This window comes from Postia placenta (genome assembly GCF_002117355.1).
Source record: "Postia placenta MAD-698-R-SB12 unplaced genomic scaffold POSPLAscaffold_3, whole genome shotgun sequence".
Taxonomy (NCBI): Eukaryota; Fungi; Basidiomycota; class Agaricomycetes; order Polyporales; family Adustoporiaceae; genus Rhodonia; species Rhodonia placenta.
In genome coordinates this window covers 332,259-358,036 of record NW_020169834.1, presented here as the reverse complement: position 1 = coordinate 358,036, position 25,778 = coordinate 332,259, and the positions used below count along the sequence as shown (strand labels likewise).

The following is a 25,778-nucleotide window of genomic DNA, read 5'->3' as shown; positions in this document are numbered from 1 at the left end:
TAATTCATGCCGTGTACGATGCAAATATAGAGAATCGGGACAAACGTACCGGGAACGGCAATGCAACAGAATGGATACGTGTGCAGTAAGATTCGAGATAGCATAATAACTTAGCATGACAGGCAGCCGAGCAAATCGACGATATCAGTAACCGCCTCTGTCGTCTGATCCTCTGTGTGACGCCATCTGGCGCCGCTGGGTATCCTCCAATTTCGGGCAATTCGAGATACCATGGCCGAGACCTAGACAGAATGTTACCCTTCGGACGAATGACAAGAGCTGAGCGGACATACCTCCGCAGACTGGGCAGCCTTTGAGGGATCCACCCTGCGCCGCCCGAGGATCTTCGATGCTCTGCAGGAATGGTGGAACCCTGCAATGTGCATGTCAATTCGCGTTCCAGTAACTTATGCAACCTCTCTATAATCGCTCACTTTTGACCGGCTTCCATCAAGAGATACTTCAGGTCCAGTAACGTTTGCTCCGGCGTGTTCATGTTCACGAACGTCGTCGCGATTCCGGTCTTGCCACTGCGTCCTGTACGTCCGATCTGGTGCACGTAATCCTCGATCTCCTTCGGCATGGAGAAGATGATTACGTGCTGAATATCGTTGAAATCGAGACCCTTCGAAGCGACGCCGGACGCGACCATAACGTCTTTGGCGCCAGATTTGAACGACTTGATCGCATACTGACGTTCCTCTTGTGCTACAGGCACAGTTCTCAGATCCTTTGAAATATTCTTTCATCACATGGAAACTCACATTTCGAGCCGTGAATTGCGACGGCTTCCACTCCTTTGAGTAAGAGGTATTCTTGAATATCTGGAAGGAATGAGAACTGCTTTCACTATGGAGCGTGAACGGTATACTTACCATCCACCTCATTCTTGTTCTCGCTGAATATGATCACAGGCGGAGGCGTCTTCTGCAGACATTCAAGCAGATACACCATTTTGGCTTCCTGCTTGACGTACTCTACCACCTGCAACACATCCAAATTCGCAGCACCCGCGCGTCCGACATTAACGAGGATAGGTTTCACGAGAGACTGCTGTGCAAAATCCTGGATCTTCCTTGGCATCGTCGCAGAGAACAGCAGCGTTTGTCGTTGGCGCTGTGAACCTGATGAGATTTATACACACAACAGGGATAGGGGGAAAGGTTTACCTTGAAGTAACTCATGATATTCCGCACGTCATCTTCGAAGCCTAAATCGACCATGCGATCGGCCTCGTCCATACACAGATACCGACAATTGTCGAACGTGAACCGCCGCTTCTCGAGCATGTCGATTAGCCGGCCAGGCGTCGCGACGACGACGTGCAATCCCTTGTTCAACACGTGGCTCTGGTCACTCATCGAGATGCCGCCAATGCACAGCAGCACGTTTAGCTGAGGGTATGCGCCGTCGCGCGCCAGGGCGTTCGTCCATACGACTACATTCTCGTATGTCTGCGTTGCCAGCTCGCGCGAGGGGCAGAGGATAACGCCAACGGGACCCTCACCACGCACGAAGGGCAGCTTGGACTCCTCTTCGAGCGCGAACATCATCATCGGCAGACAGAATGCGAGCGTCTTGCCTGAACCCGTAAATGCAATGCCTATCATGTCACGACCGGAGAAGCTACAAAGGGTCAGCACACAGGCTGAGGGGTATCATGAAGGTACTCACGCCGTGGGGATGCCTTGTAACTGAATGGGAGTGGGTGTTGTAATCCGTTTGGACTTAAGGAACTTGACAAGAACTGCCGGGACTTTCATGTCCTGCACAAATAAAAAAAGGAACAGCGGAAGGCATAACGATTTACATACGGTGAAGTTCTCAATGGGGGCCGGGATGTCCTCGCCATCGACCAGAATATGATACTTGTCACGTATTCGTGTATTCTCCTCTTCGCTTCTTTCGCGAACGAACTTCGGTGGTCGCCATCTGTGCCAAAAGTCAGTACAGAACACAGCCTAGACAACTACGACGTACGATGACTTCATCGAGTCCGTATATGAGACGCCCTTGGCCAACTCCAGGTCAGATGCTAGCTTCTTCCGACTAGCAATGGCAGCAAGAATTTCTGCATCGGCCTCCTCCGCCTTTTCAACATCGGTCTTCTTCGAATCTACGCACATGAGTCACCATAAGCACAAAATGTACTTTGTGGACGCACCCTCTGCGGCCTTCTTCTCGTGCACTTCCTGCGCTTCCATCAAGAGCGTCCGCTCCTTCCTGGCTTTCTCCCTCCGCCGCTCTTCCTCTCGCTCCTCATCCTCGCGCTCGTCTTGCTCGTCTTCTGGACTTTGATTTTTGGTCTTGTCCACACCCCACGAGGTGAGCTTTGCGAGCTTTGCTTGACGCCGCTGAGTTACAGGAATGTACGGCTCGTAGGAGTCGTCCTCGTTGTCTAACTTGTAGACCGGCGAAGGAGATCTCTGAACGCGTCGCCGTTTTGGTGCAGATTCTTCAGACATATTCAACACAGATGTGTTCGTATCTAGGTCAGACCAAGTCGAAAAGAGTGCGCAGCAGAGACAAGACCGACTTGAGACAGACCCGGTCCAAAGGTTATTGATTAAGCGCTCGCCATACTAAACACGTGCTTAGATAGTGTTCAAGCGCCCAGCCCCACTTCGAGCGCTGCCACAATCTAGCCACAATAGTTATAATCTCCTCCACAACGCAGCTAGTGCTCGAAGATAATATCGGCAAGCCCTCATAATCACATTGTTTACTTTCACAAGCGCTCACAGAATCAACATGTTGGAACTTGGGATTGTGGAGAGGGCATGCCACCGTGTTTGGCATTGCTTGTAGTACCTCGCAGACTTTGCGCGAGCCGCTCTGTATGATCCTTACGCGTTTGACAGAGCTCAGACAAACGCATATATCTTCGTTGATCGTTCTCGCTTCGGATTGCGGACGAACTTTAACACAAAGTATTTGTGAGGCACATAATGAACTATAGGACAGCTATCCACTGTTATAAAGGGTTTAATGGTCTCCTGACTCGGAGCACGCATCGCTTTAGTCCTTTCTCTCGCTTCAATGAATTATGGGGGAACATTGACATGCTACATATATCACAAGCTCTCGTGAATGCGGTAGGCGCGTTGACATTGATAAACGAGCATGGTCTACATGTATACACCACGCTGCTGGCCGTACGCCCCCGCAGGTTGACCATATGCAGGCTGGTAGTACGCGACCACCAAGCGCCAAGGCTGCCGCTTCACGTCCTTCCGCCCCTCTCGCCTTTGCTCCCGCTGCTTCTTGCGCTCGTCCTTCGTGTGCTTCCTGTGCTCCTTGCGTCTGTCATGCTCGCGCTTACGACGCTCCTTACGCCGGCTGTTGTCCGAGCTACAACTCGAGCTACTGCTGCTTGACTCAGAGCCGCTGTTCAACCCCAAGTCGTCGCGGCTGCGGTACGCGCGCGAAACCTCGTGCTGGCCGATATCGGGCGGTGGCACGTCAGGCCCGCTGTAGCTCATGGGACCCTGTGCGAGCACCACGTTCATGTGCCGCGGGTGAAAGAATTGCTACGTGCAGATGTCAGCGTTCTGTGGGGAAGCAGAGGTGAAATACCGACGTTGTTCCATCTGTCAATCAGCTCTCCAGCAACACCGCTCTTTCCAGCTATCTGGCGCTTCTGAATGCCCCGCGACACGAGCAAGCCCGGCGATAGGTAGCGTCAACTACCATTGGTGACAGCCATGCACACATATACATACCGACACCGAAGCTGACGCCCAACGCAAGCGGCGCGACGTTCGACACGCTCCTGTCCGTCGTCGACAGCGCCGCAGCCTCCTTCACGTCATTCAAGAACCGCGTCCAGTCCTCCTTGTGTACATCGTGCGTCGCGAACGGATGCGGCTCGCCTCCCGGCGGCGGCGGGGGCACCTTTGGGAAGCCCTTGCTGAGGTCGCTACCAGCAGTCCTGAGCGCGACGGGAGGAAAAGGCGGGTACGGAAGGCCCGGCGGTGGCGCACGCTGGAAGGACGGCGGCGGAGTGTTTATCAGGTTCCTTGTGCCACTGCCGCTACTCGAGCTTGTCGCTTGACTGCCCAGTTCTGAATAGTTAGCGGCTATTCTGGCCTGTGTCGGCGGCCTAGCATGAGCGGTGGGCGCATAGGCGCGCGGGTCCCGCATTGGCTACTGGGGCTGGCGGTAGCCTGACGGGCTCTCATAGCGCACGTCCCCAGAGGGGCGCGTGGGTTCCACCATGTGCGTAGACGGACGTTCCTGGTCGTATGACTGGCGATTGTACCCCCGACCGTCTGGGCCTGCGTCAGACGAGCTCTCATCGCGACAGGGATCGTAATCGCGAGTCGCATATTGACCATACGTCGCACGACCTGGGTCGTTTAGCGTATACGGCCTTCCTTGCGGTGGTGCGTATGATGTATTCTCGTACGACGGCCCTCTCTGACCTGCATGATGCTACAAGTATATTAGCTGTCGTCAGCCTGAGTCTAGTACCGAATTCCGACTACATACCTGCTCATAAGGTGGCGGGGGTGCAGGATCCTTGTCCTCGGCGGCGCTGTAGTTCTGTGCATGGTCGAGTTCCCTCTGTTCTTCATCCTGGTAATATTGGTGGTCACCCTTCTCGGGGGTGCCCTGGTCGTTGGAAGACATAGTTAGGGAGATGTTTTCGAGGCCAGAACAAAAACTGACTTTTTTTGGAGTCTGTACCCCTATCTGAACTAGTACTGCCACAAGCCCCAGACCCGCTGACTCTGTGACTGCGGACCGCAGCGAAAGCTCGTCTATTTCATCTCGGTGACCTCAAGAGGAGATCGATCTGCACGCATTAACGTGTCTCGGCGATGCCCAATCATGCCTTACTCTGTCTTACGCGTCGGGTTACCATTTTAGGTAATATCGATACGGGACTGCTCCAAGCCACTTGCTATATATGGTCATGGTCCCAGCCACCTAAGGAAGCTAGCCATTCGCATTAACCTCACTCAAACATTCATCAGATTGGCTTATATTGTGGCTATGACATACCTTGCCACAGACATGAGATCGAAATACCTGTACTTTACTTTCTATAGGTGGGTGGCCAACTTCATTAGGTGACTGAGCTCAGGTCTATATATAGCAATTCGCGTTGCTAACCATATATGGACATAAACGACAGTCAGTCCATATTTAGTATGGTGTGCCGAATTCACCGAACCGTCGCCTTATGTCTCAAAAAGGAAATCGCAGCTGCAGTGTCGACTTTGTGAATATGAGATCTGTAGCTATATGATTTGATATTTTCTTGAATATACCTTGATCATGCTATAGGCGTACATGATCGAGCTGCCAGGGATGCGGCCCCAGATTCTGGGCCCAATCCCGCTTACTAAGCGGTCAGTTTCCTTGGTGGCATTGCCCGTCCCCACTCACTGCAAGTTAACCATGTCAATTCGTACAACATCTAAACATAACTTCTAGTGCACTTTGGCATCCCGTACGCTCGGGTTCTGCGCTCGTCTCTATTCCTTAGCTGTTCGTGGGGTCGACATCTTTCCCTGTAGGCGCATCCGCGCTGAGCGGCGTGCTCTCCGCAACATCCAGGTAGTGCACTTCCGAGCAACCGCGCAAACGTGCAGCCGCTTGTTCAGGCGTGAGATCTCGCTGAGGCTCTGCCATGAGCTCGAACCTGTGCATACAGTCATTAGGCCCTATACACTGCATGAGAAAAGAGTCGCCTACCCGACAAGGAACTTGCGCACACTCGCACTTCGAAGCAGAGGTGGGGCGAAGTGCAAATGCAGGTGCGCCACATCGTTCTCGTCGCTGCTGTCATTCGCACGCGGCACGGGGCGTTGATGTAAACCCATGGAGTATGCGAACGAGCACGAGAAGAGGTTGTCATAACGCTTGGTGACCCGCGACAGAAGATCCGCGAACGCGCTCGTCTCCTCTGGCGTGAGGTCCGTGATGGAAGAAATGTGACGGCGGTAGGGGAGCACTGACGAGAGCATGAGCGGCTGGCGCAGGTTAGTGATAATGTCAGAGTCTACGCACAGAGGATCTCGAACGGCCAGATAGCCCACCAGGGGACGAGCGCGAGCCAGTGGTCGTTCTGGACCACGACGCGGCCCTCTTCTGGGCCGACGCTTGCCTCAAAGTGGGCATACTCGCACAGCATACACGGACAGTCATGAGGACCGCGCGGCGCACCAGATGGTGCGACGTCGGATCCTGCGTACCGCTTGAGATTCGCAAGCTCGGTAGCGGGGAGCGACGGAACCGTGGATAGCGACCAAACCTGCCCATGCGGGTGGGGATTAGAGCACCCCATCATGGCGCCTTTGTTCTGTGTCGCCGGTAAGCAAGGGATTGCCAAGGCATACACGACGCACCTCGAAAATCTGCACATAATTGATTCCCTCCTGCGCACCGCGCTTGCGGTAAACCTCGCACCACTCCCCGATTATACGCTCGATGTCAGGAAGAGAGAGGCGTGCCAGCGTCAAGTCGTGTCGGGGGTGGAAGATGAGCACATCGCAGCCGCCTTGTACAGGCTGGGTGGTGAGTAGCGGGTGGGGCGCAGGCGGCGCGGCAGGGCCGGGCGGAGGAAGTACGGCAGCATAGTCATTCTCGAAGACCATGGTGTGCTCATACGCAGCGTTAAGTTGCCCACCGGCGCGCGCATTGCCGGGGCAGAGGTAGCACTTCGGATCGTACTCTGGGAGATTTACGGATTGCGGCGGCTCCGTCTGACCGAGCCATGGCCGCTTTGTACGATGTGGGGAGACGAGGACGTGCTCGTTCGTGAGGGGGTTTACTGTGTGCGGTCAGGAGGGCTCCGGAGGCGCAGACGCAGGGACTCACGTCGGCGGTGGGGGTGGGTACTCGGGTCGAACTGAGTCTCAGCCATTGGTGGTGGTTGTGGGCCAAGAGACACAGGGAACTGGTGCGAGAGCCATGGCGAGCCGGGACTCGATGGCTCAACAATGTCCGTCGGCACCCCGGCCCGCCCTGGCCGATCGATCGTCGGTCCCTGTCGGTTCTATTCAGCCGTTGACGTCAACTGCAGCGACAATCATTACTAGCTACCATATTTGTTCAAAATATCACAGGTACTGGTTCTCTCACCTCGTGTTGGCCTATCACAATGAACGGTAGGTATTTGACCGCATCTACGCGAACTTGAGCTCAATTGTGTGATCTTAATGTCCGGTAGAGAGCAATCGAGAGCAGTCCTCGAACTTTTTTCTAGCTATATAACATGATTATCCCTTTTCATCTCGGTAAGTGATGTCAATCCCCGACACTCACACAAACGGGTCGCTCTATGCCGAACATCCGATCCGAATCTCCGTTGCAATGCGCAAAGCTTGAAAGATGTAGAATGACGAAGCGACCTCCGTTATTCGGACAAAGGAATGCACGAGATCTATGCCCGTACCGCACACTCTAATGAAGATACGGGGGGCCTCAAACAATCTTTTTGACGGGAGCGGGGTCATCAAGCTCGTTTCTCATGCGGGATGCATACCTCGGCCTCCCATCCCGCGATCACAGCTTCCGTTGAATCAGAGATCAGACGAACAAGGGAGCAGAGCTGCGCCACTTCCACAGCAACGGGCATGCTGCAGAAAGCATCAATAGCTGGATTTCTGTGGGTTGACAGCCTAAAAGACGCAGCGGAGGTTGCGCTTGTTTTATCGCAGATGTGAATGACTAGCGTCCGGGTGGAGGACGTTAGCGTCCTCACTCTGAGGGGCTACTACGCCCTAGTAGAGAGTCCGTTACACCTGGGTCATTAGCAGGCAACAATAAAAAGGAAATGTAGATGGTTATGTCAAACTTAGCGCCCCGGCCTGCAGTTGGGGAGAACACAGTTTGCTTGTAATGCTTTTGGAGGCTGCTGTGTGGTTATACGGTTCCAAAAGTATGTAATCACATGGTTTACATCTTGTCAATTGGCACAAATGAAGCGCAGAAGGGCAGATGCACTGAGTAATCAGAAGAGGAGCTTACACCGCAGCGGCTGCGATCAGCTGTGCCGCATTCTCCGAGCGAGGCTTTATATCGGACATGTAGTCTTCGAAATGGCTGCAATCATGTGTGGCAGTGCAAAAGAAAGTCACAGGCAGAACGACACACCTTATAAACCCGGAGGTACTCTCCACTCTCGGCTCGATCTCGCTTCCGGCACTGTCTCGAGCTTTACCAATGTCCAGCGTAGCTACCATGTTTGCGATGGCCAACCATATGTTCGCATCCGCCAGTAAACGGCCGGGACAAATCCTATATAGGCAAACAGTGGATCAACACTTATGTATGCTCATCAAACGATAAACGAACCGTCGACCAAAGCCAAAAATAAACTTTCGAGGATCCGTTTGTGGGATCGACCCTGCCCTCGCATGTTCGAATCTCTCGGGGTAGAAGGTTTCAGGGTCTGGATATCGCTCAGGATCTCGACTGATAGCCCTGCGTCATTTGTCGGCGGACATGTCGTACAAGTACAAAATCTAGAAGAATACCATAGGTTTGGGATGATAACGGTCTTTCCGGGGATATCGAAGCCTCTAACTTTGTCGTCTATTGTTGACTGGTGGGGAACACCTGTTCTTTTGTCAGTCGCGTGGCCCGTGGTGGTCCTAAGTATGTGTTACCGAGTGGAGCGACAACATGCCATCTGTGGATGACACATCTCAGCGAAAAGTGAGGCATATTCCGAGCTGAGGGCGTACCGATATACTTCCTTGATAATGCACTCCAAATAAGGTAGTGAATTGCGATCACTAAAGTCTGGAAGACGGTCTTGATTGACGACGTAGTCCATTTCTTCCTGTGCCTTCTTGAGCACCCGAGGATTAAGCACCATTGCTAGGACGAATGCGGATAGGGTTGAGACTGTCTGCAGGGTTGTTAGGTGTTGCCATAATCTCTTGCGCCGACGCTTACAGTATCCATGCCGCCTGGACAGGAAGTCTATGTCAAAGAGAACGCTTTCATGTACGAAGGGAGTGCGCACCTCCATAGACTAGAGTAGCCATGTCCTTGATGTCTTCTTCTTCTTGTAGAGTGAGAAGATTTGTGCGCACAGCCTCTTCTACCAGAGTTGAAGTGAACGATGAGGGTGCAGTGCCAGCTGCCTGGGACAGCCAAGAGTTCTGTACACATGTACAATTTGAGACACAGTGATACTCACCATAGTCTTTCGGACGTAATCATAGGGATCAGCTCGCATTTTCCGCACCAGGTCTTTGAAACGTTCCGATTCCTTCCTGTACTTTCCGAACGGCAACCAAGTAGGCACGTATTTGACTGAGTGGATTATAGTTTGGTGAACAACCAATCCCTACCTCTATTCACTAGTCGTGAACACTTACGGAACGGAAGCCAGTCTGGAGGCGATAGGCTGGGATATCCGGCATGAGCGACCTCTTCCATGACTTCAGAACCATATTTGAGGAATTTATCGTCCGCTGAAGTCACAGTATAACCGTACACCACTTCCATTAGGATGGCACCAATAAATCTGTGCGACAATCAGCTGCGAGTACTATCGAATTTATAAGTATGAGTGGTAGGCACACACCGATTCAAGTGTTGCTCAAATTGACTGGAACTGCCGCTCATGCCGTCTAATAGAACGCGCACCTCCCTTAGCTGTATCGGGCGATATTTGACAAGGGAGTTATGAGCGAGAAACGCGCTCTGTAGCCACTTTCGGTGCTTGCGGAAGTCCTCGCTTGATGCGGCATACCCTAGGTGAGATGTCCATTGCATCCTGTCAGCTGTCAGTGGTTACCCCATCGACATCGAAGTCGGAGACCTACATCTCTTGCATGTGAACAAGACGTGGCCTGTCAGAATAGTGCATGCTTCTCTTTTCCATGATCTCCTGTGCAACATCGAGGGAGCTGACAATCAGCACGCGCGTTCGGAAGAACGATACGTAGACGAGCTTTCCTGTGATAAACAGGTTCAGCGAAACGAAGAGTAAAAAGCTCTACACTGACCGAAAACCACCGCCCAATCACTCATGGTCTTCTCCTTGTGACCATCCGGGAGCTGATAAACATTTCCTAGCAGGGGAAGAGGACTAGGGCCAGGCGGATGATGAACGCGGGACCAGCAACGGATCCATCGTGCATACACAAAATGCGAGACGATCGAGACGAATACGAAGGCATAAAGGGCTCTCTCAGCAAGAGATACAGTGAGCATCTGTCCCCGATGAAAGCGAATGCGCAGCTGGGGGACCCCGCAACGATATGTCCGATACTTATTTATATGGCCCAAGGTAAGGTTCACTGTCGACAGATGCAAGCATGCTCCACAGAAGTGGCTTACTTTAAAGTTTCTCCTCGCTGGAAGCTCAGAGACAGTACAGGTCAAACAGCTGACTGATTCGCGGAGATAGCGATATGGAAGACACCCCATCCGGACAATATGCACATAAGTGGACACCTGAAGGGGCCATGCACAGACTAGAAGAGGTTCGGGTGCAAAGGGACGTCACCACGACATAATTGAGTACACTGTCTATTAGTGGAAAGCACTAAGCTGACCTGAGCGAGGGCCAATACACGCCTGCCCAAACCACGAGAACTCTCTATTTCATGTGCCTGAGCGGAAGGAGCGGCAGTTCTATGCCGATAGGCAACCCTTAAAGAAGACCATAACGCGATTTATGGTATCACAATGGTGCTGAGTGGTACTGTGCTACCTTATGCACTGCACGTCTTCATTGAAGCGATGGCATTGATTGTGGCTGTGGTGCGAAGCAGATATCAGACGTCCTATCCCGATGGCGTTCGATCGAGGATGCCGCAGAATATTGAATGTCATTATCGCACTCGCATCGACGCGCCACTTCATTTTTATGAGTAACGTACGTGCCTGCCAGGATTTCCGCCTATGGACGTCAGCGAGGCGCGTGTCAAATTTCGCGTGAACAGATTGCGGACTGTTGGAATAAGACATGCATCACGTTCGTCAGCTCTTGAAATTTTTCGAGAAACCGATGGCTTGAACCGGCATCACATTTGCCAGACCTAAATGTACATGTACTTTTTTATCAAATCAAAAGTGGAGCCTAGACCGCAATGTGAGAGATAGTATGCACTGACCGGATTCTCCACCCTAGTGTTTACCGTTCTTTCTACCGCAACCTAGGAAGGCTGGCCTGTCCAGCTCACGTCACGGAGCTTTGCGTCACAGAAGAGGTCATCGAGCCGTAATCCGAGACGAGCGTCCGTGCAATATGCGACATTACAGTCGCTCCGAGGATAGGCAGTGTTTCTGCGCCGCGAAGGTGCCATGACGTAGCTTCTGTCTCACCCACGTCGCAGTATACGTAAACTTCGGGAGGAGGTCTATCGTGATTGAAGATACATATAAACGCTGAGGAGTCGATGAAATTAGCAGCGAGCAAGAAGCCGATTGGGCCGGACTCCGTGGAGTGTAGAGGTTGATTGGTATATATGGTGAGCTGATAGTCTACATGATAGTGTACAAGTCAATACTGTCTGAGACATGAATAGAGGGAAGTTGCGCGAGCGCTTCGGCATGCTTCAAGAACTTGTGACTTGCATCCCCAGCTTGTTGGCTAGGGTCTCCATGTAGACCTCTGAGCGCAGATATAAGATGTCAATAACAGGAGAGAATGATCCGAAAACGAGACATTACCTGTTTCGTGTCTCAATCTCCAATACTCTGCCATGAGCTCGTTAAGCTCAGCCTGGTTCTTCTTGAGATGCTCCGCCATCTGCGTCTCTCAGTCAGCTTGACTCATGGAAACTGAACAGTCAAGCATACCTTCCGCTCGATCTCGTCCGCTTCTGCTCGCAATTCCTCCACCTGGCGATCATTATCCCGACGCTCAACTGCCATCTCTTCATATTCGCGTTGAAGTCGCTCGATCGTCTGCTGGCTTGCAATACGCTTATCTTCAGCGTGCCGCTGGGCGCGTTCGAGCTTTTCTTGCGCATTCGATAATTGTTTGTACACACGCTGTGGCACATTCTATGAGGTACCGCGATGATTACGAATAGACGTAAGCGAACCTCGCGCTTCATCTGCAGCTCTGTGCGCTCGCTCTTCTTGATATCTAGCTGGTCCTTCGTGTCATTCAACTCCTTTTGTGAGACGTCAAGAGCTTGCGATTCCTTCTCGATGGTTTGAAGTTGCTCAATACAAGTGCGAACATCCTTACCCACAGCCAGTCAGTGCCGTAACCTAAGATACGTAGAATCGCACGAAAGCAAGTCACCCTCTCAATGTTCTGCAAAGCACCAATCTTCGCCTGCAAATCCCGAATTTTGGTCTCATGCATGTTAACAGTCTTCTTGTCCTCGGCAGCAGTGACGCTCATCGTGGCAATATTCCGCTTGATACGCTCTGGTGATTGAACGATGCGCCCCCGCGCACGATTAACTTTGTCGTTGACCAGAGCCATCTCTTTATTGACACCTTCCTATACGGAGTAAGAACAGGAACTGTATCGAATTGCAAGTATGTGCGTGCCTTAGTCTGCAGGAGAGACTCTATTTCCTGCTTCAAACCTTCCAAATCCTTCAGGAGCGCCAACTGTGTCTCTTTGTACTTGACAAGCTGCTCAGTCATGGACATGTTCTCGTGCCGTAGAGCTTCGCACGTCGGCTCGTCTTCGGCACGTCTCGCCCTACGAATTCCTGAGACTTGTTCATGAGCATCAAGAAACGAAACGTGACGCACTTGATATGCGCCACTTTCTGGCGAACCTCGTCGACTTGCTGAACGATCCTATCGCGCTCCTCGATAGCAGCAGTAGACTTCTCACGTAGTCCATTTATGAAAGTTTCACACTGCTCAGAAAACTTTACAAAATTGATGAAGGCGGAGAAGATGGCGCGCGTTCTGTCAGGTTCGGGACGGTGAATATCCTTTGCGGAGAAATCAAGGCATTTAGCAGCTGCTGCAAAGCGTTGACTACATCCACTATTCAGCATCGTTTACGTGTTGTACTGGAGATATACATACAGGTGATGTAGAAGAAGATTTTGTGACAACGCAGAAGCATACAGATCCTGACAGCAAGTTGGGGTGCATTCGTTCTTGTAAAGGAACGGGGCGTACTGGGTTCTCAACCGTGGAAAGAGCAGCCTCCACAGGCCTCTGCAAAGCTTCCTGCGTAATGCCAGTGACTTGCTCCATGCACGCGGTGTATATGCCTAGGACGAAATCCGGAGTAGGCTTGGCGACTTGCTCATTTGTGATTGAGTATCCCCATCCCGTGAAGGCGTCGACAATCTCAGGGACCGACATGGAGGGAAACCAGAACTGGCCAGGCATGATTCTTGAGTCGCACCAATGAGCATGAGCTAGAAAGGGTGTATTGACGCAGGTAGAGCAAAGAAATGAAACTAACCCAAGCCAGGTGTGGAAACGCGACGCGCCGGTCACATGACTGACGCGACTCGCGCCGCGGGGGGCGTCGCCCGAACACCCGCGGACGACCTTCTCGATGCTCCGCTTATCTTGATCGTGCTCTCGACTTGTACCAACCGCTTGAGACTCCTCTTCCGGGAAACCTGCTATGTCTGGGCCGCGAAATAATCTGGAAGACTTGCGTCGTAGGCACGGTACTACCATCAGTAATGGTCCCGTGTCGAGTCCTACGCCTGGCTCCCCACGCTCCAACAAGGTGGGCTCTCAAGTCGCATACCCCTGCTGACGCTGCTGAAATGCCGTAGGCTTCGAAGTTTAAGCCTGCGAAGTCGTTCAGTACACCGCCGGCCGCTTCAGGTACGAGAGTTACTTCACCTGTGATGACTTATCATATCAAGAGATGCAGATCGGAAGCCGCATAACACGCTACCTTCTTTTTCAACGCCAGGATTTGGTAAAGGCAAGCCCACGCCTCTCAGGACCGCCCTCACAGCGGATAGTGCTAGAAATGTCATCGACATTTCGTCCCCGGATACTACTCCGGACAGACCTTCGGGTTCTCGTCCCTCCGTCAAGCGTACATCCTCCGATTCCGTGTTCGATTCTGATTCTTTTGCATCCGCAAAACGTCCACGCATGGAACATACGTCTGACAAGGAGAACATTTCGCGTCTGAATCGGAGTGGCAAAGACAAGGAGGTTGCTCGAGTTGTTCATCCGATGGTGTCCTCACGGATCTCTGTACCTCCGCAACCCGAGGCTCTTCATAAATCACCTCAGTCGAACTCAAATCCTTTCGGTTTGCTGCCCGTGCCGCCGGTACCGAGATATCTTCCTTTGGACTGGTCCGACCTTAGCTCAGTGCGTGAACACAGCCACTGCTTTTGATTGTGCTAAGTTTACCGCACACGTTATAGAAATCACAAAACGATCTCATGATGCTAATGGAAAGTTGTCTCAACCAACGCAGCGAGGTTCAAAACCGAAGAAGTAGCCAGGGCGAGGATTTTGACGTCGTTGTCCTCGATCACATCGAGTGAGCACATTGTCGCCCATAAGCAGCATTTATATGTCACTTATCTGGACAATGCTTGGGTCAGGAAGCTTCTGGTCGACCGCATAGCTGTAATCAAGGCACATATCAAGGCGTTGCGGGAGAGCCAGAGCGTCACTATACCTGCCCCTGCTTGGAGGACGGCGTCGACGCCGCAGAAAAGTCTACACACCCCTTCGCTTGTCGTCCATCAGACAGATTCTCATTCCCACCCACCTTCGCGTTTACCGAGCGCACCGCCAGACCTTTCCTGGGATAACAGCGCATTTGCCTCGAGCTCGACCTACGTCACCAACGACTCCATCGATATTGAATCCTTCTCCCATCCAAGGATGACGATTGGTGACGCATTTTCTCCTACAAAGCTACCTTCCGCAGAAGAAGACGACGACGACGGGATATGGGACTCAGTCTCTGAGCCTCCGGCCGAGCTACTTGATGAGTTGCCAGTGCCATCGGCCTCCGTAGTGGCACTGCCAGCCACTAACATCGCGCTCACGAAGACAAGATACTATCCGGAGATTTTGCGCAAGCTGAAGGATGTCTTTGGACTGTCTGGTTTCCGCACAAATCAGCTTGAGGCGATCACTGCTGCACTCGACGGGAAAGATGTATTTCTGCTCATGCCTACTGGTGGCGGGAAGAGTTTGTGCTACCAGCTGCCGGCAGTCTGCAGTTCTGGGACAACCAAGGGTGTCACGGTCGTTATCAGCCCATTGCGGTCGCTCATGACAGACCAGGTTGAGTCGCTTCAGGCCAAGAACGTTGATGTTGTATACTTCAGCTCCGACCAGAGTCGAGACGAGAGCGACGAGGTTCAGCACCGCCTACGTTCGAATGGGCAGAAGCCAAGCCTTCTCTACCTGACTCCGGAGAAGATCAAGCACAGCGACGCCTTGAAGCGTGACCTGACAGACTTGTATGAATCCAAGATGTTGGCACGATTCGTTGTTGATGAAGCGCATTGTATATCATCGTGGGGCCGACAATTTCGAGATTCGGTGAGTGAAGCGAGTTCGTGACTGGCGTGCACACCTTCATAAGTTGACATAATTGTAAGTATGGGGCCTTGGCGTATCTCAGGAAAACCTTCCCTGACGTCCCTATAATGGCTCTAACCGCCACCGCTACTGGGGAAGCCAAGAACGATATCATCGCGCACCTGGGCATTCGTGGTTGCATCGAACTCACGCAATCGTTTAACCGTCCGAACCTCAACTACGAAGTGCGGTTGAAGAAGAAGAAGGTCACCGACGAGATAGTTGATTTCATCGTGACGAAACACAAGAACGAGAGCGGCGTCATCTATTGCTCCAGCAAAGTCAAATGCGAAGAAGTGGCGAAGAATCTCAGGGACAAGTACGGTCTTAAGGCACGACACTATCACGCTGGTCTAGATGACCGCGATAGGACGGTGACCATGCAAGAGTGGAAGCGCGGGGATTTCAAAATCGTCGTTGCGACGGTAACATACCCTCCCGTCAGTTGGACTTCCTCGCTTATGTCTCACCTAGATTGCTCTTGGGATGGGTATCGACAAGGGGAATGGTAAGTGGTACAGTGACTCGCGCAAAGATCGGTTTGTGATACCGGGGTGAACCTAGTGCGATTTGTGATTCATTATGCTATGCCGAGTTCGCTCGAAGGGTATGCCAAGTGTTCCTTAACGCGCTGCTACTAAAAGCTGGCTGTGCTATAGTTATTATCAGGAAACTGGCCGCGCAGGCAGGGATGGGAAACCTGCAGATTGTATCCTCTGTGAGTTCGATCGATCTGCACACCTTGTCGCCACGTATTGATATCAACTACGCAGACTATAGTGGGAGTGACGCTCATCCAGTCTGGCGGCGAATCAACGAAGAGAGCATCCCTGAAACAGAGAAGGAGAAGCAAAGGGACACTTTCCGTCGCGTCATCCAGTTCTGTGTGAACAACGTCGACTGTCGTCGCAGGCAAGTTCTTGGGTTCTTCGGCGAAGTGTTCGACTCCGCCTCTTGCCGTAAGGGCTGCGATAACTGTCGTGATACTACCGACATTGAGAAGAAGGACATGAGAAAGGCCGCAGTAGACATAATCAACCTCGCGAAATCCATGATCCTCAAGCACAAGGAACGTATCACACGAATCCAGTTTTTGGACGTGATCCGCGGTGCCAAATCTAAAGGCGCCGACGAGCCTCTGTTTGGATGTGGCAAAGCCCTGGACCGCGCGTGCATCGAGCGGATCGTCGATCATCTTGAGATGCTGGAGGTATTCATGCAAGAGTCTATGCAAACAGGCAAATTTCATAGCAGCTATATGAGGGTACGCCAACATACTTGTGGAAGGACTCTTCCAACTCACTATTTCAATGGAACAGGTATTACCGAAAGCAGACGATTTCATTCGCAACAATGAGCCCTTTATCATCAATTTTAGAAAGGGCACTGCGAAGCAATCCTTGAATTCTGCATCAAAGGCTCGCAAACAAGCCGCTCCAATGGCAAGGATGTCCAGTAACGAGTCAAACGCAAGACGAAACACCCGACGCACAACATCCAGAAGTGTCCCTAATCCCGTGGACGACGATCCGATAGAGCTATACCAAACTGATACAGAGGATCCCTTCGATTTCGATCAATTGGATTCCATGCCCAGCCCCAGGAAGGCTCCTGATCCCCCGAAACCCGAGGCCGGCCCGTCCCATGTGCAACAACCCGGCGATCATTCATGGGAAATTAGAAATACAGAGCTTCAGGAACTGCGCCAGCAGGTATGTACACTCCGAATGCACGGGACATCATATACTGATGATAGGTCAGCTTGCTGCAGAACACAACATATACGACCCAGCAGATATTATCAATGATTATGCGTTAGTAACCCTGAGTGCCAGCCCTCCTGAAGGTGCGTTCCCCCTTCGCCTGTTGTTAGAATTCTGCTCATGTGCGCAGACCTGGCCGCGTTCAATGACGTTCTAATTTCCCCGCATGTATATGTCTGTGACGACTTCCAGCGATTCTCACACCAGTTTCTCAGCTGGTGTATCCAGCAGCATGTCCGGAAGCAAGATGCGACGAGGTACTAACCTGCATTGCCTCCCTGTATTCTACAATCTGACCAAGTGGCGAAGTTCAAAACCGCCGTCCATTACGGACTTGCACAAGCGGTTCCAGTATCAAGTGAAGCGATGACTATGAAACAATCTTGTACGGCAGTTCGTCTTTGGATATTCAACTTTGTATAACTATTCTTGCAATTTTGTTGCTTAATGCGTCGATCCGGCGATCCGTTCTATGCTCATCAAATGGTATCATATGTAGGAGTAGCTCTATGTCAACAGGCGTACCAGTATGCACATGCGTTATAGAAAATCCGAGTGTTCAAAGTCGTCAATGTCCGATCAATTCATAATAAGTGAGAGTCATGCACGTGAGTGGACTCAGAGAAGCAGGAACGCCTAGGCCTCCTCCCACTTAAACGTGCTGTACCATCCGCGATCACCGGTGTCTTCGTGCAGGCTGGTCATCGACATGCGCTGTTCGTGTGTCAGCCACGCTGTCGTGCCGAACAGGCGGCCGCTCAGCTCAAGGAGCTCCTCGAGCGTGTCGACCATGTTCTTCATGACCTCCTGCTCTGCGAACGCGTACACGAGAGACAAGCCCATCGCGTGCGTGTCCTCCTCTCGCGCGGTGTGGATGCTGTCCTGCACGTGTGCCTCGAGGTTCTCTAATGCGTGCCGTGGTGAGGGGAGGAACTGCGGGAGCGGCTCGCGCGCGCGGAACGCGTGTTGGCACGCATAAAGCGTGATGCACACGCACGACATCTGCGAACATGTTTGTGGGCATCTCATGTAGTGACCGCGAGAGAACGCTTACGAATTCCCGTCGCTCGTTGAAGACACTCGAGACCGTTTCTCTCCGGGGTATGTTCTCCCTGATCTTACGGAGGCCTGTCATTGCATCGAGCAACTTTTGCATGGTGCGGACGACTCTGCGATAATGTGCGAGCGGTTTCTTGTGGACGAGCTCAGACCAGGAGCACGAACAGCCTCGAGGGACCTACTGGTAAGAGACTAATCTCGTCGTGCATTGTCGTGATAAAGGCATTTAATCGATGCATGCTATTCCGGATTTGCAGCTCCAGCTTGAGGGTTTTCCGCCGATCAAGGTACGCAAGCGTTTGTTGCTTCCGAAACATGTCGCTACAACGGCCGGTCAGAGATATACATGGTCGAGGCGAGATCCGCCACTACATGGCTTACTGGCTCAGTGTCATATACAGCTGGCTTAGCAATCCCAGCGTACGGCTTGCGTCCGAAAGGAACAGCACCTGTGCAAGACAATCAGGGAGGAAGAAAGGAACCGGAGAACGTAATAAAGCGCACTCGACAATGTCGCGGAAATACGAGGCCATTCATGAGGAGCGCGGCAAAGATGCCCACAGCAATCATGAGGGCGCGGATCGCGGCGAGCTCTATGTGATGTTGCTGATCAGTGTGTGGCATAAGGAAACGCCACTGGAAGGGCGCACTCACTAATGATAGATAAGTTGGGATCCGAGTTGACGTATTCGTCGAATGCAATAATGGGTAATGTAACAGAGCTACGGAACGCTCAACACTGTAAATGGCGTTCGTTCCTGGCATCCACTTACGCAGGTACCGCCAAAGGCGTTAATGAGGTTCTCGTAATCATATATGTGAATGGGACATCCGCAACCTGCAAGGTGATCTTCTGACTGTGCGTCACTCAGCAAGGGGCGAACTCACCGTGATTAAAGCGGTTAGCCCATATGGATTTGTATGGCAAATTAGAGTGACCTGCCCCTGGTAAGTGCCCCGAAACTCAGGGCTGCATCGGAATGTAGACTCACGACATAGCCATATATTGCCGATAATGTTGTGCCGACCTGTGGATCAAGCACGACCAAGCAGCGACGTCAGTTTCCAGGCCGACGCCTCTCAAGAAAATGGTCGGCGCACCAGACGTAGGTATCCAGTCCGCCATGTAGCACCTGTATTTGTCTCCAGGACCCAAACATAGCTAGCGATAAGGTCAGCCGACCACCCCGGCAGCAGAAGCAAATTCGCGCAACGATTCACCTGATGACCATCCACTCGCCGTGCCACGAAGAGAACCACGCTCTTCCTAGAACCAGGCCAGACGTCAGCGCTGTCCAACCGCGCCGACGAGCGGGGTCCCTCACCCGTCGAGTCCAGCGGCAGGAACGCCGGGAAGCTCAGCACCGCAACGCCGATCGCGTTCTTCATCCCGTGCCGCAGATGCGGCGAGTGCAGCACCGCCCGTTGCACCCGCGCCGCACATATGCGCGCGCGCAGCACGTGCGGGTGCGACCACGCGGCCATGACCAGCTCCGCCACGCTCCGCCGCGCGCCGCGCCGCTCGCGCTGGCGGAGGATCTCGCGCGAGAGCCCGCCGGGGAGGCGCGGGCTGGACGCCGCGAAGCCCTGCTCGACGAGGCCCTCGCGCGTCTCGGCGGCCGTGAGGTCGAACGCGGACGCCGCGCCCCCCGGCGTGTCCGTGTCCGCCCAGAGCGCGGCCCCCGCCGCGACGGCGTGCAGCTGCAGCGCCGCCGCGCCGTCGTCCGCGATGAACGGCCCCGGCGGCACGCCGAGCCACGCGAGCGAGAGGTGCGGGTGCCAGAGGCGCACGCGCGACTCCTCGTACTGCGCGTGCATCTGTGCTGCGATCTGCAGCGCGGCGCGCATCTCGTGCGCCATCTGCGGTATGAGTATAAACGACGTCAGTGGAAAACGACGCGGGCAGCGGGATGGGGCATGCCTGGAGGAGGGCGATCATGATGAGGCTGCCGTCGAGGACCTCCTTCGGGTAGTGCGCGTGCATCCCGTGGGCACGCTGCTCGAGGTCCATCTCGTCGAAGATGTGCCCGAGGCGCTCGCGCGCATCGTCCCGTGCGCGCACGAGCGCCTGCTGCGCGACATACAGCGCGCCCTTGACCGCGCTCGGCTTGCGCGGTGCGGCGCGCGCCTCTCCGCGCTGCCCCCGGTCCTGGTCGAACGTCACGAGGATGAGGCGCTCGACGGCCTGCAGCGCGGCGACGATCGCGTGCCCGAGCGCGAGCGCAGGGGGCTGGATCGCAATCGTGAAGCGCGAGTGCGCAGGGAGCAGGAGCGAGAGCGGGGGTGCGGGGCGTGAGTGGGGAGAGCCGGGGTGGCGGACGGATGCGCGCGGGGAAGATGCGCGGCTGAGCATGCGCGGGGTGGGAGGCGGCGATTGGGGCTTCGGCTGGAGGGCGGACATGCCCCACGCGAGCTCGCGCCGGAGGTGCTCGACGATCCCGATTAAAGGGCGGATGGACTTTACTACAGCAACGGTAAGTTACTTGTACAGCACAGGGGGGCTAGCACATGCATTGCTGTCGAATTATGCGAGCCGGGCTCAGATACGGTAGGTCACCGGTGCCCCGAGCTTCGCCACCACCCACATGAGAGTACCAAGAGGACGATGGGAGTACTAGCCATAGCCACGGCAATCGCCAAAAGCGGTAGCCAGACCACTAAAACGAGAACGGTGCTCGCAACAGTCAATCGGCTATCAGATCTTGTGTAACTCGGTGAGGTGGTCTGCCTCCTAATGCGGCAGTGCAGCTCGTGGAGCGAGACCGTACATACGGGATAAAACTAATATGTAGATTTGAAACGCACTCACAGCTGAGTCTCCCGATCCTGAGCTCGAATGCAGCCTGCGAATACGTCTCGTTGAGCATGATGGAGCGCTGGAACAGCTGGGCGCGCAGGCTATTATACTCCGCCGCGTCCTCGTCGGACAGCTTGCCTCGGTGCGCCATCGTGTCCATGCTGAGCGTGAGGCAGCGCTGCAGCACCGCGAATGTGGCGGCCATCTCCCTCTCGAAGCTGGACGACGACCAGCGGACGAAGCACATGACGAAGAGCAGCGCGATGAGGCTGAGGAGCATGGGGGTGACCGCGGCGTAGAGGAAGTTGCCCGAGTCGATGAGCACGTGCTATAGGGTTCAGTGTGAGTATGAGTGCACGTAGTCGATAGGGCAACTCACGTCGCGGACGCCGATGTTGATGGAGAGCAGCCATATGGAGACAAAGAGGGAGATGCGCATAGACAGAGTCAGTCGGGGGAGGCGGCTCTTGATCACCCCAGCTGTTCATACGCACAGGGATTAGCATATCTATGAACACGCCAATATCGTCGCAAGCTAACGATATGCTCCCTGGCGCGAGGGTCGCACGATCGCAGATTGCAGGAGCGTTGATGCATGATGGGCGCTCCGAATCCCATTCCAAGATCCTGACTCACCGAAGAAGGAGATCACGATCAAGAACATCGCACACGTCGCCCTCGAGCGAGCCGAGCCGTACGGCGCACGCGCCGCGACGTACTTGCCCAGCGTCGAGAACCCGATACCAGTGAGCGCGCCCATCGTGTTGAGCACGCTCAGCTCGAGCTGCTGCGCCAGGCTTTCTTGCACGCCGAAGATGAGGGCCTGGAACGGCAGCACGAGGAAGGCGTAGCGTCCCCCGAGGCGTGCGACCGGCCGGACGACAATCGCGAGACAGCAGAGGAACGTCGAGAGCAGCCGCGCCAGAGGCCGTTTCGCCAGAAACGGTGCGCTGAATCGGCGAACCGCGGTGCATACCGAGGAGCAGCGGGCCTTGAGCTTGTGGGTGTCCAGACACAGCATACCAGTCTTCACAGATGATGCGGTGGTCGAAGGGGCCGGTGCGGGTTTCTCATGGCCAAGGGACCCGGGCATTCGTGCGCGCACTTTCTGTCGTCCGCTGCGTATCCCCGCGCATATATTGTTGTTTTCCGCCCGATCTCGATCATCGACTCGCTCGGGCCTTGATGGAGTAGCAACTAGCGCCCACCATCGTATAACGCCGACATGTTCCGCATCAACTCCTTCTGGTAAGCGGCACTGTTTTCGAAGCCGCCGGCAGTACTTCCGCTCTTCTATGCCCAGGGGAATGCAGATCAGTCCTCTATTTCTTCGTGCGCACGCCCACATTCCAAAACCAGAGGTGAATTTCTTAGGCTATTATATACAATCCTTGCAGCGTCAATAACAATCGCTCATACGTCGTTCACAACATCTCAACAACTAAACACTATAAATACTGCAAGCGACCTGTCGTGCTCCCGCAATATCCAACAAGGTATCGTGCCACCATATCCCGGGTTGAGTCGGGATGTGTCGATTTGGGGTCGTACGAGCTCAAGATGCAGTCAGATGGCCTCATTGAGTATGGTCCAGGGCCACCTGACGACAGCTCGAGTTTGAATGGTGTAAGGACGGCTAATGACACACACAAACACAATACACGATACACGTCAAACTCCTATGCTGCAGTCAGGGGCTGAAACTCCTTGCAGCTTCAAGCGGCATCGTTGCTGTAGTAGTATGACCGCCGGGACGACAAAGCTAGATCAGTACGATGGCGAATGAGGTGAGTTTGAGGCGCTTTCTGAGGCGCTTTCGCCGATGCATCTGACGTCGTTACTGCAAGGTAACGAGGTCATAATGAATACCGATATCACGATATGCTATCGACGGAACCCCCGCGGACATCCTCTGTTCGGGTATCCACCGTCTGCCAGATCAAAGTGCATGGGCTTTCTCGCCTAGGTCTTATGGCGCATCGGAACCGATTAGCATGCCCGCACGAAGACCGCTCAGACAGTGCGCGCACGGTGCCAGCACACGCCTTACCTGATGCTCGGCCCCGAGAACTCCGGGTCAATTGGGGTTTCTCCCCCACACCCATCTGCAGTGCGCGCGGCCTTGAACCCGTGCACCTGCCCCCCGCAGACACTGACGTATGGGAAAAAATGCCGGCGCTCTGGGGTTGGGCTGACCGTTGCAGCTTTCTCCCTGGAGGAAGCGGTCCGGGTTGTGCCTCTTGGGCTCGGGTCAGCTTCGAGGGCCATGCAGCATCTCTCTGACCCTTGGTATCCACACGTGAGCACCATCGTCATACTGCGATGGACTTTGGGCTCCTTGCTGTAATCCATACTCGGAAAGGACCATTTCCGATCGCATGTGAGCGCTAGTCGTTGTTATGGGAGAGACGAGTTTACGCACTCAGCCTGATAACCTCATTGACCATGGTAAGACCACGCTCCTCTTGTCCAGCGGCTCGTGAGCAATCGTGGCTGAGTCAAGGACGATTACTTCCTTACTCAAGGTAAGAAAATAAGTCATACTTTCTAGGTGAATACAGTTAATTTCCGAGCAGAAGCGAGGGCGCAATACACTAACCATACATTCAGATCACTCTTCGAACGTCCTCCATGGTATTTCCGAAGGTGTGTCATACACGCTGCCGAGCAATGGCCTGGCAGAAGAGACGCGGGCTTTCGGGCCTTCGACCGTAGAACCCTGCTAGGAGTGAAGTTGCCATACAAAGCTAAGCAACTACGGCCATACTCGCCGGGCTGAGGGGTGATATCCCCTCTGAGCACTTGTTGTACTTATTATAAACGTGCGCGAAGCCAAAGAAGTAGCAGGGCCTGAGTATCATCAAGCGGTGATCCAAGAGCACTTCTCGCATCACACCTCTACTGTGCATAGTCTTCCCCACCGCGAAGCATCTGGTCTGGCTATCTTCATGACACAAAATCCCGGGCAGTAAGGCGATAAGTCGCAAACGAGGTATCCATTCTCAAGGTGCGTCCATGCCAGTCCACTTGAGCACGGCGTGAAGAGTGTCTTTCCTATATGTGCTCGAGGGCCATGAGGTGTAGGTACTAAGATGTAGCCCAGGTAACCCAGGTACTACACAGCACAGGATCTGACGCGGTGCACGAGCGCCAAAAGATGCAAGCGCGCGGCGCGCCTCAGTTCGTTCCTTGAGAGGCGCCGAAGACACTTCGTAAATCTCCATAGAGAAATCCTTTATCTCCGCCTATAGTCACTTCCGTCTCAAATTCACAAGCTTTTGCTTCCTTCAACGAGATATGCACAGATATCTAGAGCCTGCGCAGGCTGAATTATATTACGTTCTGCTCACAAGAGACTTGCGCGTTAAGCCTATTCCACAGCTGCTATCTCACCAAAACCTCTGCCGTCTTTCCGAACATCTCGCAGCGGCAGAGCAACACTCCGGTGTTACATGCCTTTTGAATGCCTGCAGGAAAACATCCCATGTGCAGCTCAGCCACATGTCGGGTGCTTGTGTCTCTAACGAGTAATGAAGTGTGTTATACGATAGATTCTCTGTCATCACAATGATGATGGGATGTAACAATGATCAAGCGGTGAGTGATCGTCGAGCTCGTGGGCCCATTCAAGACTGTTTACGCAGAACGGAAATCTACCACGCAGTGCCCGCATCAGGTAGTGTTTGTGCTCCATCCACTTCAGACCTCAGAACTGCCTTGGCGATGTGTACGGTCGATTATTGGATCTTGAGAGTACGAGAGCTTTGATTTCCATCATTGCTAGTTCGCCTACAGCGTGCCAAATTTGAGGTGCAGATATCATTGCACGTGGCGGAGAACGCTCAATGTGATCTATCCCAGCTGACGGTGAGCTGTATTTAACTCGGATGCTACTTCACTGTTCTCCTACAGACACTATTCATACTCATCTTGCAGTATGAGTCCCTCGTGGACATACTGTGCCGCCGTCTCCATATTGATCTGTGCAGCCGGCTATACTTTCGCCAAACAACGTTTAAACGCTCGTTTACCTCCTGGTCCAGCACGACTACCGATATTTGGCAACGCGTTGAATGTTCCCTTTCAGTATTAGGGCATTCTATTCTGGTCCTTAACTCAGTGAATGCCATAGAGGAGCTATTCGAGAAGAGGAGCACATTGTACGCCGATCGCCCCCACCTTCCCCTGGCAGGCGAGATGTACGTCTGCCTCCCGTCTTTCTCTGTAAGTATACAATGTTCACTTTGCAACTAGGGTTGGGTTCTCTTCCATACCGGTGTTGGAGCGCTACGGCAGACGTCACAGGGAAGGTCGCAAACTCATCCTCAACACTCTTAGTTGCCATAACCAGATAGATATCCATCGGATACAGTTAAACAAGGTCTCCTTACTACTTTCCAGGCTTATTGGTAGCCCAAACGACTTCCGCTTACATTCCCGGTAAGCTCTTCCGTCATCTACAGCAGGCCATGATCTGAACATCCATTAGGTTTATTGCTGCCATTTTATTCCAAATCACTCACGGACAACAAATTGAGAACTTCGACCACATCTTAGTTAAGCTGGCCGAACAGGTAAATGAGGACTTTTCCCATGTGGTGAGGCCTGGAAGCTTCCTGGTAGATACCATATTTGTGAGCATGTCGACGTCCCATGCATCGAGCTCGTCGTTTAACCTC

At 53.4% G+C, this 25,778-nt stretch overlaps 7 protein-coding genes across 7 annotated transcripts; 1 reads left to right on the top strand and 6 right to left on the bottom strand.

The window, feature by feature from the left end:
- Positions 1 to 144: 144 nt before the first annotated feature.
- POSPLADRAFT_1044166 (hypothetical protein) lies at positions 145 to 2,465 on the bottom strand (the record flags this gene model as incomplete). Its single annotated transcript, XM_024478479.1, has 10 exons — positions 145 to 242; positions 294 to 373; positions 435 to 708; positions 765 to 824; positions 876 to 1,116; positions 1,170 to 1,626; positions 1,675 to 1,766; positions 1,815 to 1,932; positions 1,981 to 2,116; positions 2,165 to 2,465. 10 exons carry the CDS (start codon positions 2,463 to 2,465, stop codon positions 145 to 147), a joined length of 1,857 nt encoding a protein of 618 aa, XP_024341477.1.
- A 663-nt stretch (positions 2,466 to 3,128) lies between these two features.
- Positions 3,129 to 4,632, bottom strand: POSPLADRAFT_1133593 (hypothetical protein; the record flags this gene model as incomplete). Its single annotated transcript, XM_024484367.1, has 5 exons — positions 3,129 to 3,530; positions 3,581 to 3,631; positions 3,727 to 4,089; positions 4,189 to 4,434; positions 4,492 to 4,632. The coding sequence occupies 5 exons, from the start codon at positions 4,630 to 4,632 to the stop codon at positions 3,129 to 3,131; spliced, it is 1,203 nt and encodes a 400-aa protein (XP_024341476.1).
- Positions 4,633 to 5,394: 762 nt separating this feature from the next.
- POSPLADRAFT_1038761 (hypothetical protein) lies at positions 5,395 to 6,876 on the bottom strand (the record flags this gene model as incomplete). The annotated part of the gene is made up of 5 exons (XM_024477441.1): positions 5,395 to 5,650; positions 5,704 to 5,962; positions 6,019 to 6,310; positions 6,357 to 6,781; positions 6,829 to 6,876. Coding segments are annotated over 5 exons (1,184 nt in total), but the record flags the coding sequence as incomplete, so codon positions are not given.
- Positions 6,877 to 7,900: 1,024 nt separating this feature from the next.
- On the bottom strand, positions 7,901 to 10,182 carry POSPLADRAFT_1178227 (hypothetical protein; the record flags this gene model as incomplete). The annotated part of the gene is made up of 13 exons (XM_024488576.1): positions 7,901 to 8,055; positions 8,107 to 8,250; positions 8,308 to 8,436; positions 8,490 to 8,571; positions 8,622 to 8,644; positions 8,700 to 8,866; positions 8,914 to 8,927; positions 8,984 to 9,104; positions 9,161 to 9,276; positions 9,342 to 9,490; positions 9,551 to 9,742; positions 9,792 to 9,924; positions 9,975 to 10,182. 13 exons carry the CDS (start codon positions 10,180 to 10,182, stop codon positions 7,977 to 7,979), a joined length of 1,557 nt encoding a protein of 518 aa, XP_024341474.1. The 3' UTR covers positions 7,901 to 7,976.
- Positions 10,183 to 11,423: 1,241 nt separating this feature from the next.
- Positions 11,424 to 13,329, bottom strand: POSPLADRAFT_1166767 (hypothetical protein). The gene is made up of 9 exons (XM_024487938.1): positions 13,075 to 13,329; positions 12,979 to 13,025; positions 12,694 to 12,927; positions 12,457 to 12,640; positions 12,230 to 12,415; positions 12,024 to 12,167; positions 11,776 to 11,970; positions 11,647 to 11,725; positions 11,424 to 11,587 (listed from the first exon to the last, which is right to left on the bottom strand). Exons 1-9 carry the CDS (start codon positions 13,288 to 13,290, stop codon positions 11,532 to 11,534), a joined length of 1,341 nt encoding a protein of 446 aa, XP_024341473.1. The 5' UTR covers positions 13,291 to 13,329; the 3' UTR covers positions 11,424 to 11,531.
- A 1,443-nt stretch (positions 13,330 to 14,772) lies between these two features.
- POSPLADRAFT_1044171 (hypothetical protein) lies at positions 14,773 to 16,884 on the top strand (the record flags this gene model as incomplete). Its single annotated transcript, XM_024478481.1, has 8 exons — positions 14,773 to 14,904; positions 14,962 to 15,441; positions 15,501 to 15,905; positions 15,955 to 15,988; positions 16,045 to 16,087; positions 16,140 to 16,198; positions 16,254 to 16,589; positions 16,859 to 16,884. 8 exons carry the CDS (start codon positions 14,773 to 14,775, stop codon positions 16,882 to 16,884), a joined length of 1,515 nt encoding a protein of 504 aa, XP_024341472.1.
- A 995-nt stretch (positions 16,885 to 17,879) lies between these two features.
- Positions 17,880 to 22,192, bottom strand: POSPLADRAFT_1136126 (hypothetical protein; the record flags this gene model as incomplete). Its single annotated transcript, XM_024484643.1, has 7 exons — positions 17,880 to 18,245; positions 18,298 to 18,412; positions 20,387 to 20,765; positions 20,888 to 20,959; positions 21,112 to 21,427; positions 21,479 to 21,579; positions 21,736 to 22,192. The coding sequence occupies 7 exons, from the start codon at positions 22,190 to 22,192 to the stop codon at positions 17,880 to 17,882; spliced, it is 1,806 nt and encodes a 601-aa protein (XP_024341471.1).
- Between the last annotated feature and the right edge of the window lie 3,586 nt (positions 22,193 to 25,778).

Bases quoted from the DNA above. Each gene is read 5' to 3' on its own strand.
- POSPLADRAFT_1166767 (XM_024487938.1), bottom strand. From the start codon at position 13,290: ATGCCTGGCCAGTTCTGGTTTCCCTCCATGTCGGTCCCTGAGATTGTC. The intron at 11,971-12,023 runs GTTCGCTTACGT...AATGTGCCACAG, and splicing joins AGCTGCAGATGAAGCGCGAG to CGTGTGTACAAACAATTATC. The intron at 11,726-11,775 runs GTATGCTTGACT...TGAGAGACGCAG, and splicing joins CGGACGAGATCGAGCGGAAG to ATGGCGGAGCATCTCAAGAA.